This window comes from Oncorhynchus nerka, linkage group LG8, assembly GCF_034236695.1.
Source record: "Oncorhynchus nerka isolate Pitt River linkage group LG8, Oner_Uvic_2.0, whole genome shotgun sequence".
Classification (NCBI taxonomy): domain Eukaryota; kingdom Metazoa; phylum Chordata; class Actinopteri; order Salmoniformes; family Salmonidae; genus Oncorhynchus; species Oncorhynchus nerka.
The window spans coordinates 33,925,858-33,938,647 of NC_088403.1; the positions used below are offsets into that span (position 1 = coordinate 33,925,858).

The 12,790-nt window shown below is 42.3% G+C and overlaps 1 protein-coding gene across 3 annotated transcripts in view; it reads left to right on the plus strand.

The window, feature by feature from the left end:
• The first annotated feature begins 2,537 nt into the window (after window positions 1-2,537).
• The window catches only part of LOC115133827 (dedicator of cytokinesis protein 4-like), a 147,553-nt gene continuing 137,300 nt past the window's right edge, over window positions 2,538-12,790 (plus strand). For all 3 annotated transcript variants that reach the window (XM_065021717.1, XM_065021718.1, XM_065021719.1), the window contains exon 1: window positions 2,538-2,716. In XM_065021717.1, coding sequence (XP_064877789.1) covers window positions 2,680-2,716 — 37 coding nt within the window. In that variant the 5' untranslated portion in view covers window positions 2,538-2,679. The remainder of the gene's footprint in view (window positions 2,717-12,790) is intronic.

Genomic DNA, 12,790 nt, shown 5'->3' on the forward strand with positions numbered 1-12,790 from the left:
GAAAACTGGGTGAGATTAGGAGGTCAGAGCTTTAAAATCATACAGATTGACTTAGTTAATTGCAGGCATTATGTGAGCTACAAACCCGACGGTGCCTTGAATTTTTGGCTGTATACTGGAGTGTCTTGCGGTCCTCAACACACTCATGCATTATTTTTGTGCTCACCCTAGGAGCAGAAGAGGTGTAAGAGGACTGGAATGCATGTCCTGCAACAGCCTTCTCTTCCATGCCTGGCATGTGAAATATGGGTTATGTCAGCCAACACGTACACCATCTGTAGTCAATGCGCAACCTCTGAATCTGAAACACCCTGGTGCCACAACACTTGGGATCTCTAGCAATATCACTGTCATATTGTTAGACCCATAGAGATTCTATGATTTACTTGTGCATTTTGTTTTTCATGTATATGTAATGGTATGGTTAGGCCATCCTTAGACCAGGGGCTCTCAAAGTTTTGGGACCCCTTTGGTGAAAGCAAATTCATCAGGGACCCCCTCATAATCAGAGCACAAGTGAGTGAGCTAAAACAAAAAATAGCATACAAGGAGTTCTACAATGACTTTGGCAGTGCATGTCAGGACGAACCAAGTCTTATCAATATCCCTGTGAGCCTCCCAGGCCTATGTTGCCCAGGGTTAACTGCACTCAGAGACATACAAATGGTATCCACAAATTCAGGACTCTGGGGAACTAGGTAACGGGCCTTATTGCCAAAATCCCGAAGTATCCCTTTAAGAACATACATCGTAGATTCATAATATAATTGAATCTCTTCTTGTTTATTTATTTAAGTAGGCGAGTCAGTTAAGAACAAATTCTTATTTACAATGACGGCCTATCCCGGCCAAGCCCTAACCCGGACGACACTGGGCCAATTGTGCGCCGCCCCATGGGACTCCCAATCACGGCCGGTTGTGGTACAGTTTGGAATCAAACCATGTTTGTAGTGACGCCTCTAGCACTGAGATGCAGTGTCTTAGACCGCTGCACCACTCAGAAGCCTATAAGCCTATCATCTCCATTCTCCATTGATGGAGACCATGAGACATGGTAGGCAGCCCTTTGACAAAGCCTACAATTTCATATTGGCCTTTTTCTCGCTCTCTCACTCAGACTGTCTGCCTGTCTGGCATAAATCTAACTAGCCTACTGCATCAGGCTCACATCTACCGATCCAATGACAAGGCAGTATTCCACAACTCAAGAATAGCAAAGCGTTCATGTATGTATTCATAGAGCCTCACAGTGGAGGTGTCATAATACCCATAAAACCTAGCGGTCAAACAGGGAAATGGTTCCAATCATTTATCCACCATTAATTTCCCCCCTAGGGGATTTTAGAAACACTTCAACTAAGGCCTGTGTTTCGTGTAGGCTTACCCTGGCATGAAGTTTTGATAAATATGTAAATCCCAGTCGGACAAGGTGACTTTAATCAATATGTTTGTCACTATTTACTCTCAGATTCTAAATGCTAATTAGCATCACAGTAGACATCATGCAAAACTACAAATCCCTGCAAGCTCCTGCATGTCATTTCTAGCTAACACCTTTACAAACAGGCGCTGTGTCAATTTAAAACTTGCACAAGACATTTCACAGAATTGTCCATTAAAATAAATGTTGCCAATTTATTGTTTACTACATTTAGCTAACGTTAGATAGTTAATGAAGAGATTCTTACCTTGCCTCAATTCGGAAGTTTCATCCAGAACATCATGCCATTTGTAGTTCTTTATGATAGCCACATTAGCAGCTAATTAGCATTTAATTTTTGGGTGAATAAATACAGGTGAATATATTGATAAAAGTCACTTTGTCCATGCGAGATTTGCACGGTCATCAAAACATCACACCAGGGTAAGCCTACAGGAAACACAGCCCTTATTTTACATTTTTCTAAGGATGCATCCGTAAGTTCACTCTGGAGTGCCAGAGAGCGTTCAGTGTGATCTGGGCGTTCGTAAATTCAGAGTGTTGTCAGATTGTCCGTTCGTAAATTCAGAGCATTTCGCTGATCCTACTGTTCTGACCTCACAATGGCAGTCAAACACCCAAGCTAACTGGCTAAAGTTGGCTAGCTTGCTAGCTACTTCCAGACATAAATGGCAGAACACCTCACTCTGACCATTTTCTCGCCCTAGAAGAGCTGGTTAGGCTGTTTTCATGTTATCCAGAGCGTTGGTGACTGTAACTGTGCTGCTGGCTACAATTGAATTACGCTTTTTTGTTATTCTGCGCTCTGGCACACTCTGACAAGAGTGCTCCAGAGGGAATTTACGAGCGCACCCTAAAATCCACTATGGGAAAAATGAATGGTGGAAAAACAATTGGAAACATTTCCCTGTTTTACTGCTAGGTTTTATGGGTATTATGACTCATACTGTGGTACTCTATTTCATCCATGTATTCATTATGGCTTTGTGGGACTCTGAGTCCTTTTTTTTCTCTCAGTTTGTTTACGTCATTCGGTTTTACTACAAACCCCACAATGCAAAGCTCCTTCTCCTCTCAATCCACTATGAAGATACAGTAGCCGCTCTCTCTCCTGCAATCTGAACAATGACTTCAGAGCGGAGGAAAGGAATTCAATAGCCTAGAATGCGTTATACAGCACGAAATATCTGCATTGAGCTGCTGTTCTCACAAATTACTTTAATGTACCAATCGTAAATATGTGGATACCTACAGAACACGAGAAATACGGCGTCGGTAAGTTTATTGGTTATATGTTTTAGTTTATTGGTTATATGCTTTAAAAATGCGGCGCTCTCGTTTACACCAAAAAAATGTAATTAGTTTCAATCTAATAGGGAATATGCTGCTGTTTCATTTTGTTACACACTATCAACATAACAACGACCACTTGTCTTTTATCTCGTAGTTTACTAACGGTTACTAACGCGTGCTTATTTCATAGGCACCACCACTTCCACTCATTTCACGAGTCTTTGCTCTTTCCATGCATTTGTAGGCTATAGGCTATGAATACATTATGGTTTTACAGCTATAAAAATGAACGCACCACGCATGACTCGGGGCAATGGAACCTCGGTGATCAGTGCATCTCTTTGCACTCTGTGCCCGCTTAATCGCTTTGTTGGTTGTTGTTACATTGTGTCTGATAAATGAATGGAAGCAAACAAAATACGATACTCTGTGCAAAGCATTTATTTAGCACTTTATATGCGTGTATTGTGTTTACTCCTCATTGAAAATTAAATAAAGTGTCGATACATTTTTTTAAAACACAAAAAAACGTTCGGATGGAACATTGTTTGTGTTTTTGGTATTCGGAAATTCCACTGAACCTTCAACCTTGTTTATCTAGTCTCTCTCAGTGAAAATAGGGAGTGAAGCTGACCTCCTAGTGTGCATTGTTCTGAGCGGCATGGGTGTCATCACCACAGATAAAACGTTGAAGTGAAGCAAACACAATGCGAGTGAAATATATGCTATGGGATTTAAAAAATAGTGCTATAATATCAAATCGAAGTGGGGGATATTCACTGTGCGCCCACATTCTGTCAAAACATCCTATTGAGATGCATTCCCTTATTGACCAAAAACAGTGTTGCAAAGCATATTTATTGGTTGTAAGGAGTGCATGTTTGGGATGCTTTATCCATCCCCTAACTGCTTGAAATCTCACCATTTGCTGAAATATTGCCATATTGTGTTATGTGGGCCTATCAGTCACACCTCTAGGTGCCTGAAGGCCTACCTTGTCTTGACCTGAAATCATTGGAACACAGTGATTCACTGAACCAGAAACTGGCCTCTGCCCTGTATCTGTTACAATAGTTTTTTGGTCACTAACTGGCCCTGCTCTTTTTTTTCCCCGGGTGTGTGCATGTTTTTCTTCCCTCCCTGTCACAACTGAGCTAAGAAGCCTTTGGTACTGTATAATTTAAAGACTCAAGTTAGAACCCGGCGCTTGCGGTTCGATGCATTGCCTCATTTCAACAATTTCAACCTCTTTCTAAGTTCAGTCCATGGAGACAGGTGGGAGGAGGGTTGTATAACATTCAATGTATTCTCAGTGCTTAAATGCCTTCATTGTCTTAAATTGCAAGTGAGGCTTTAAGTGGATTAAGCAGCCTTGATCCTATTTTCAATAAGACTCTTTTAATTAGCTCAGATTTAGAGCCTGTGGTTGGGTAGTAGGGGACTTCCTCCCTATGACGGTGGTGATTCTGGAGAAGAAAGACTGTTTCCTTCTTGTGCAACTCTGGTCATAAGCCCGCTTGTTGTCTTTAAGTGGACCAAGAAGCAACAACACAAGGTTGAGTAAATGTAGTGATTTGTCCATGTTTTTTTAACTCAGGTTAAGCTTGTGCACACATTGTTTGAAAATGGACAAAGAGTGCAAAAGCAGCATACAGAAAATGACATTTGGATATATGTTAATGATGTAGAGAGATGTTTGATGGATGTGAAGACATAGCCCTATATAGAAGTACTGTAGTTGATCGTTGGTTGTTTGTGTGGATGCTTTGGGCTGCTATGTAGGTTAAGTGGAGAAATCTGCGGAGTTCAGAGAAGACCATGTGTTTTCATCATCAAGACTCCGCTCCCTTGTTTATAAATTCCTCCTGCCTATTGGTACACAGGGTGCTCCTTCCATTGAAGAGGTTTTTACTGTGTGTACCTTTTACTGAAACAGATGATGAGTTGAGGTAAACATACATTTAGGCCTTTCAGTATGTTTTCCTGCGTCTTTAAAGTCCTCGTCACCATGGTTTTGGTTCATTGGTTTTGAATGAGCAAAAGAAATAAATAATAGAATTGCAGACATTCATTTGTAGGATTTAAAAGGATCCCGGCGCGCGGAACACATTGCTATTCTACAGCTATATGACGCCCAACCAGCTAATTACCCTCTGTGATCATCATTGATCACGATCACTCACTGAGGCTCAACACATAATGTTATTTGAGAATATTCATGTTTCAGTGAAACAGCTGTCTTCAAAACCCTGGTTTTAACCGTTTCACCCCCGGGGTCTTTAGTCTTTAAGATGTATGGATGTCCATTATGTCTTTGATGTTCCAGTGGCATTGATATAGTAGCCGGCTGTATTTGAATATGATTGATATAGTATGCACTGCAAATGTGATATCCTTGAGGTCCTGTCAGTGAACATTTTAACCCCCTTTTAAACCAGGGCTGGCTTCCCAAAATGGGTTGAGGTTCTTGGATCCTTGGTGCGAACCATTTGATCTCTCGCCACAGAGTGAAATTTAGAATTCCAGCTTTTAATTGGGGGGTATTGGGCTTTGATGTTGATTTGCCTTATGCATGGGAGGAGAGCCAAGGAGGAGGAGCGCCCTCTATCTATCTACCATTGATGAAATATGAATGGAGTCCAGCAGAGGAAGACAGTGCAGCATTAAGACTCCTATTAGTACACCATTTAAGTGACTACAGGTTTGTAACCATAAGCAGGGGTGCTGTAAAATTGGATTCCTAATGGACATTGAGTCTACGGTGGCGTTGCATTCTGCCAAGAGGAGAGATTTTCATAGCAAAGAGGGTTGGAATGTATTTCAGTTAAACATGAGGTGGGAATTTGAATAAAAATGTGTACATTGAGAAAGGATGGTAGACGAATGGAATAGTAGAACTGAATGTGGGATTTTCACTGGAATTCCCACCTTTGGAAAAATCCACTGCATCTGGTTCCTTTTGAACACTGGAATCCTGGAATTTTCAGTGGATTATCCATCATCAGTTAAACACACAACGGCTAACAATGTAGCTTCACAGCCTTGGAGAGAGAACATTGCCTCTGTTTCGGGAGATTGTATTTGCTGCACATGGTCTTAAATGATGATTAACAGGAAGAGAAGGGGCCTTTCTCTCCTTGTTAAGACTGATATTGCAGCCAATCAAGCGTGTCATTGCTCATCATAATTTAATGAGCTGCGTTAGATCGTGTGAGTGTGTGTATTGAATATAATTTTCCAGCGAGCATTCAAACAAAATACTTTATATTTAGCATATAACCACAGCCTGGTGTTTACTTTTGTAATCTCAATGTTTACCCACAGCAGCCTATGGAAACACATAAATAATTCTCAACATATAAACACCCTCAAGCGAATGATAGAATAACAGAATGGAGCGGTTGGGTAGTGAAGAGCTGCCCTTGAATGGCCCTGGCCCTTGTGCAATGCATGTAGTAGAGTGGAGGAGTTTGAGGCCTGCTATGTAGTGGGGGTCTGTGTCAGGCCTGGGGCTGTCCTTCTCCCCTGGCTGCTGTCGCCTGCCCCCCTCTGGGGGGGATGTTACTGGGCCGAGGGGTGGGTGGCGGGCCCTGCCTGGCGGCGTGTGTCAGGAGGCCTTATTGTTGGACGTACCCACCCTACCCAACACCCCCTACCCCCGTGGGATTAGCAGGTTGTTTGGCAGGGGGAACGGGGCCTGTGGTCCCATTCCTTCATTATATTACACCCCCCCTGCCTCCTTAATGAACACCGCCCCGGGGCACAGGGAGGCGTGGCCCCACAACGCCACCCCAGCTTGTAATTGCTTCTTCATCCGCTCCCCTCTGCTGTCTTCATCCATTAGGCTTCATCTACTAGCCGCGGCCGGGCCAACACAGGCAATCATTTAGGGATGATGATCGCTGGAGGGAGTTGCCCTAGTCAATATTGGAACTCCCTGGTGAATTAGACAGGCACAGTGGGATCAGAGAGAGAGATAGCGAGAGAGGGGGGAGAAGGAAGGGAGAGGGATGGGGAAAGGGAGGGAAAGAGGGAGCTAAACCTCTGACATGTTAGCCTAGCTGGTGTTATAGGTAGACAGGGGCAACTAGCCATGTATATTTTATTCCTCCGCTCCAACAAAATATCTTTGTGTTTATTTACAATGACAATCATGCACAACACTTTATCGATTTAACATGGTTGGTGAATACTAGACTGGATTGAAAGATGCTGCTTTTAGCCTGTTTGTGCTATCCCATTACTGCAGCTCTATGTACTTTCAGTTGAAAATACAAGAAACGTCACTCTATTCCATTTATTATATAAAAACACACAGAAAAAAACAATGCTACTTTCCGGGTCTTATTTCTTACAAAATCAGCATGTTGACCTTTTCACCCCCTGTGGCGACGCAGCCTAACAACTGGACTGAGAGGGCATCACTATAGCTACATACTGTACATAGTACATGCATGTATGTCCTATTAATGTACTACTTATTGTACATTAAAATGACACTACTGTGAAATAGATATATTTAAAGGACGTTGCTGTGAAATAGATATATTTAAAAGCCAGGGTTTTAAAAAGGGGTGATATTAGCCTATTCATTGTTCTGCTTCCCCTCTGAGTGGTTTCATGTATTCCTTTCAGGCCTACAGGGACTACTTATTGAACTGGACCCTATATTTAAACCATACTGATATAAATCCTACTTTAGGTACATTGTAAGGAAGTAGCCGTCCTATTCCAGAGGTCTATCTACTGTATGGTCACCGTGGTTTCCCTGATACCAATCTGTGAACCCAGTAAGAGGTTAATGGGGCGTGTTCTATTATGAATTCCCAGGTCGTGCTCATCAACACTGCGACAGCGGAGGTGGGGGGGATGACAGGCTGTCACCAGCGTTGTCAGAAACGAATGCTATATTCACAGACGACAATCATTGGGATTGATGTGTGAAAGGAACTATTGATGCGTTTAGAGTTTTTAGTGCACATGCTCATTTTTAAAAGGGGAAAAAAAGAACAGATTCCCTAAGAAATTGATTTCCAGGGGTGTTGAGTTATATAGTGTCCAATGGCTGTGTAATCTCAGTCTTGCTGTATTGATCATGGGCTCTGCTTGTGTCTCAAAATGGCACCTTATTCCCTTTAAAGTGCAATACTGTTGACTAAAGCGCTATGTGCACTATAAAGGGAATATGGTACCATTTGGGTCGCAGCAGCCATTGAGACTCTGTGACCCGCACAACACACCAGTCACCATCTGACAACCTCTTGTCCTCAGTTATTAAAAGGAACAATAAGAGGTATGTTATTCATGCATTATTAATGCTTTATAATGAATTGTCATTGTTGTGGTTGCGTTGTGGTTGAACCAGGCTTTTATGTGTGGTGATGCTTGTGTTAGAGGTGTTAATACATTATGAATGCCTAATAAAATGGGTTGTTGTGGTTGGTCGTACGAAGGTTGAACCAGGCCTTTCTATGCAGTGATGGTCCTGGTTGTGTTCGAGGCCATCGAGAAGGCTCTCTCCTCTTGGCAGGCAGATAACATGTCAGTGTCAGGAGTGGGCAGGGAGTGGGCTGTTTGCAGAGATTGGAGGTTACTCTCCCCCATATCTTCTTATCTCAATCTCTCTCCCTCTCTCTCTCTCTCTCTCTTACTCTCTCTCTCTCTCTCTCCTACTCTCTCTCTCTCTCTCTCTACTCTCTCTCTCCCTCTCCTACTCTCTCCCTCTCCTACTCTCTCTCTCTATCTCCTACTCTCTCTCCCTCTCCTACTCTCTCTCTCTCCTACTCTCGCTCTCTCTCTCTCTCTCTCTCTCTCCCTCTCCTACTCTCTCTCTCTTTCTCTCCTACTCTCTCTCTCTCTTTCATTCTGCCTATCTCTCTTTTCTCTTTCTCTCTCTGTCTGTTGATCTGTCTGTCGGGTGGTTCTCTCTGTCTCTCTCTCTCTTTGTTATTTTCTCTCTTTACCCACCGCTCTCCATATCCGTCTTTCCATCTGTCTTTTTTTTAATCTGCTCTCCTCCCATTTGTCTATTTCGCTCCCTCTCTTTTGTCTCTTTCACTCCTTCTGTTTGTCCATTCTTCCTCCTCCCCAGACACTTCCGTAATGTTGTTGTGGTCTCTCTAGGGCAGAGAAACAGACAGAGCGACTGAGGATGCTAAAGTAGTAAAACCTCACTGGCTCTCTGTGTCGTGTCTACCTCTTCCTCTATGCATTTACCTACAGTATGTCCCTGTCTCCCCATTCGGCTCCCCAAATTAATATGGATGATCATATCTGGGCATGGAGCATGTTGCTGCTGCTATCACAAGACACACAAAGGCTTCCGTTGAGTACAGAACCCCACCACTGAGCTGGTGCCTGGCCAAAATTAATTTAGGTGTTCATCTACATGAAAGAGATAGAGATCACTACCACCACAGTTGGTTGTAATCAAAGTGTATAGAACACTGTCTCTGTCTGTGTCCCAATTAACTGACACCCTATTCCCTATGTAGTGCACTACTTTTGACCAATTAACTGACACCCTATTCCCTATGTAGTGCACTACTTTTGACCAGAACCCTATGGGTCCCCTAGGATACCATTTGCGACGCACAAACTATCTCTTTCTGGGTTGTGTTTTGTGTTGGTAAAGTACAATGTATCAGGCCAGATGGCTTTAATGTTTCCCTGGCTCTCCATGTCCTTGGCTCCTGTTTTGTCTGTGTTGTTGAAGGGTGATGTCTGAATGCTGCTCTGGCTCGGAAAAGCAGAAAGTATGATCCATCGTCATGGTATGATTGTACTCTAGGCTGTTCTGCTTGCCCAGCTCTCATCACTCTTTCATGTGAGTGATAATGATGTCTCTCTCTGTCTCTCTAAGCATCACAACTATTATTTTACCCTGCTGATTTAAAACTCTTCACTCTCCCTGTCGCACGTACAGTATGAATAAATATACTTGGCTGCCAGTGTTTGACTTGATACTACCTGAGCTGCTAGTGAGGTGTTAGATTTCCATTCCATTAGATCAATTCACACAACACACAATATACTGTGTTAGTTTTCCGTTCACGTCACTTGCATGCACACACACACACCACATGAATCAGCTCGATGCGGCTGGGCAGATGATGGTTTGACCTTGGCTGCTGTAACCATCATCTTACCTGTCAGTGTGTGTGTGTGTTAGACGTCGACTGAATATGATTTTTCAATGCCGATACCGATTATTGGAGGACCAGAAAAGCCGATACCGATTAATCGGCCGTGTTTTTTATTTTTTTATTTTTTTATGTATTTGTGATAATGACAATTACAACAATACTGAATGAACACTTATTTTAACTTAATATAATACATCAATAAAATCAATTTAGGCTCAAGTAAATAATGAAACATGTTCAATTTGGTTTAAATAATGCAAAAACAAAGTGTTGGAGAAGAAAGTAAAAGTGCAATATGTGCTATGTAAGAAAGCGTTTCAGTTCCTTGCTCAGAACATGAAAACATATGAAAGCTGGTGGTTCCTTTTAACATGAGTCTTCAATATTCCCAGGTAAGTTTTAGGTTGTAGTTATTATAGAAATTATAGGACTATTTTTTAAATTTGTTTTATTTATTTTTTATTTCACCTTTATTTAACCAGGTAGGCTAGTTGAGAACAAGAGTCTCATTTGCAACTGCGACCTGGCCAAGATAAAGCGTAGCAAATCGACACATACAACAACACAGAGTTACACATGGAATAAACTAAACATACAGTCAATAATACAGTAGAACAAAAGAAAACAAAAAGTCTATATACAGTGAGTGCAAATGAGGTAAGGAAATAAATAGGCCATGGTGGCGAAGTAATTACAATATAGCAATTAAACACTGGAATGGTAGATCGGCAGAAGATGAATGTGCAGGTAGAGATACTGGGGTGCAAAGGAGCAAAATATATAAATACCAGTATGGGGATGAGGTAGGTAGATAGATGGGCTGTTTACAGATGGGCTATGTACAGTTGCAGTGATCTGTAAGCTGCTCTGACAGCTGGTGCTTAAAGCTAGTGAGGGAGATGTGAGTCTCTAGCTTCAGAGATTTTTGCAATTCGTTCCAGTCATGGGCTGCAGAGAACTGGAAGGAAAGACGACCAAAGGACGAATTGGCTTTGGGGGTGACCAGTGAGATATACCTGCTGGAGCGTGTTTTCCCTCTATACCATTTGTATTTAATTAACCGTTGACTATTGGATGTTCTTATAGTCATTTTAGTATTGCCAGTGTAACAGTATAGCTTCACAGCAACACAACGACAACAGCCACCAGATCGAAGCAGCGTTACCCATGCAGAGCAAGGGAACCAACCACCCCAAGGCTCAGAGCGAGTAGCGTGCGCTAACTAGCCAGCCATTTCACTTCGGTTACACCAGCCTCATCTCGGGAGTTGATAGGCTTGAAGTCATAAACAGCGCAATGCTTGAAGCACAACGAAGAGCTGCTGGCAAAACGCACGAGAGTGCTGTTTGAATCAATGTTTACGCGCCTGCTTCTGCCTTCCACCGCTCAGTCAGATACTTAGATACTTGTATGCTTGTATGCTCAGTCAGATTATATGCAACGCAGGACACACTAGATAATATCTAGTAATATCATCAGCCATGTGTAGTTAACTAGTGATTATGATTGATTGTTTTTTATAAGATACGTTTAATGCTAGCTAGCAACTTACCTTGGCTTACTGCATTTGCGTAACAGGCAGTCTCCTTGTGGAGTGCAACGAGAGAGAGGCAGGTCGCGTTGGACTAGTTAACTGTAAGGATGCAAGATTGGATCCCCGAGCCGACAAGGTGAAAATCTGTCGTTCTGCCCCTGAACGAGGCAGTTAACCCACCGTTTCTAGGCCATTATTGAAATTAAGAATGTGTTCTTAACTGACTTGCCAAGTTAAATAAAGATTAAATAAAGGTGTACAAATAAAATATATGTTTTTTTATTTTAAAAATCGGCGCCCAAAAATACAGATTTCCGATTGTTATGAAAACTTGAAATCGGCCCTAATTAATCGCCCATTCCGATTAATCGGTCGACCTCTAGTGTGTGTGTGTGTGTGTGTGTGTGTGTGTGTGTGATCTGTTTCCTTGCCCTGCCTGGTTCAGGGTCTGGCTCAACACACACACACAACCACAAACCACACGCACATCCTCCCTCAGGTCCTTTATATCCTGTCTTGGACATCCACAGACAAGCCAGTTTAACTTCATGTTAGTTTGACATTCAAAGGGGTTTTATTGTAATTCACTGTTGGTCCATGGCTGTTTTTCACCCAGCGAAAAGCTGAGTGGGTATTTAGACCAATTGAAAATCATTTTATCCTGGTGCGCTGGTTGAGTAGGCTACACACATTGTACTTAACAATCTACATAGGTTGTTCTGTCACACTCGTTGATGGAAGGATCGGATCAAGGCGCAGCGTACTTTGAGTTCCACATGTTTAATAAATATGCAACTCACAAAAAACAATACAGAATGAAACGAAACGTGACGTTCTGGGCTGCTCACAGGCAGCTACACAAAAACAAGATCCCACAAAACATAGGGGGGAAAAGGCTGCCTAAATATGATCCCCAATGAGAGACAATGATAGACATCTGCCTCTGATTGGGAACCATACCAGGCCAACAAAGAAATAGAAAACATAGATTGCCCACCCTAGTCACACCATGACTTAACCAAATAGAGAATGAAAATGATCTCTAAGGTCAGGGCGTGACATGTTCAATGTTCCCAGTTGGCTTCGAAGAGACCAGAATAGAATAACAGTGTATTCTGCCATATTCCCAGTCACCTTGCCATGGTTAAATGTGGTGGTTCGCACTTTCAGTTTCATACGAATGATACCATCTATCCACTGTTTCTGGATAGGGTAGGTTTTAATATTCACAGTGAGTCCGACATCTATACACTTTATGAAAAACAACGTTTCAGTGTATTAATCCAAATTATTTTCGCAAGATACCCAGAACATATCCCAGTCCATGTGATCAAAACAATCCTTAAGTGTGGATTGCGATTGGTCAGCCCATCGTTG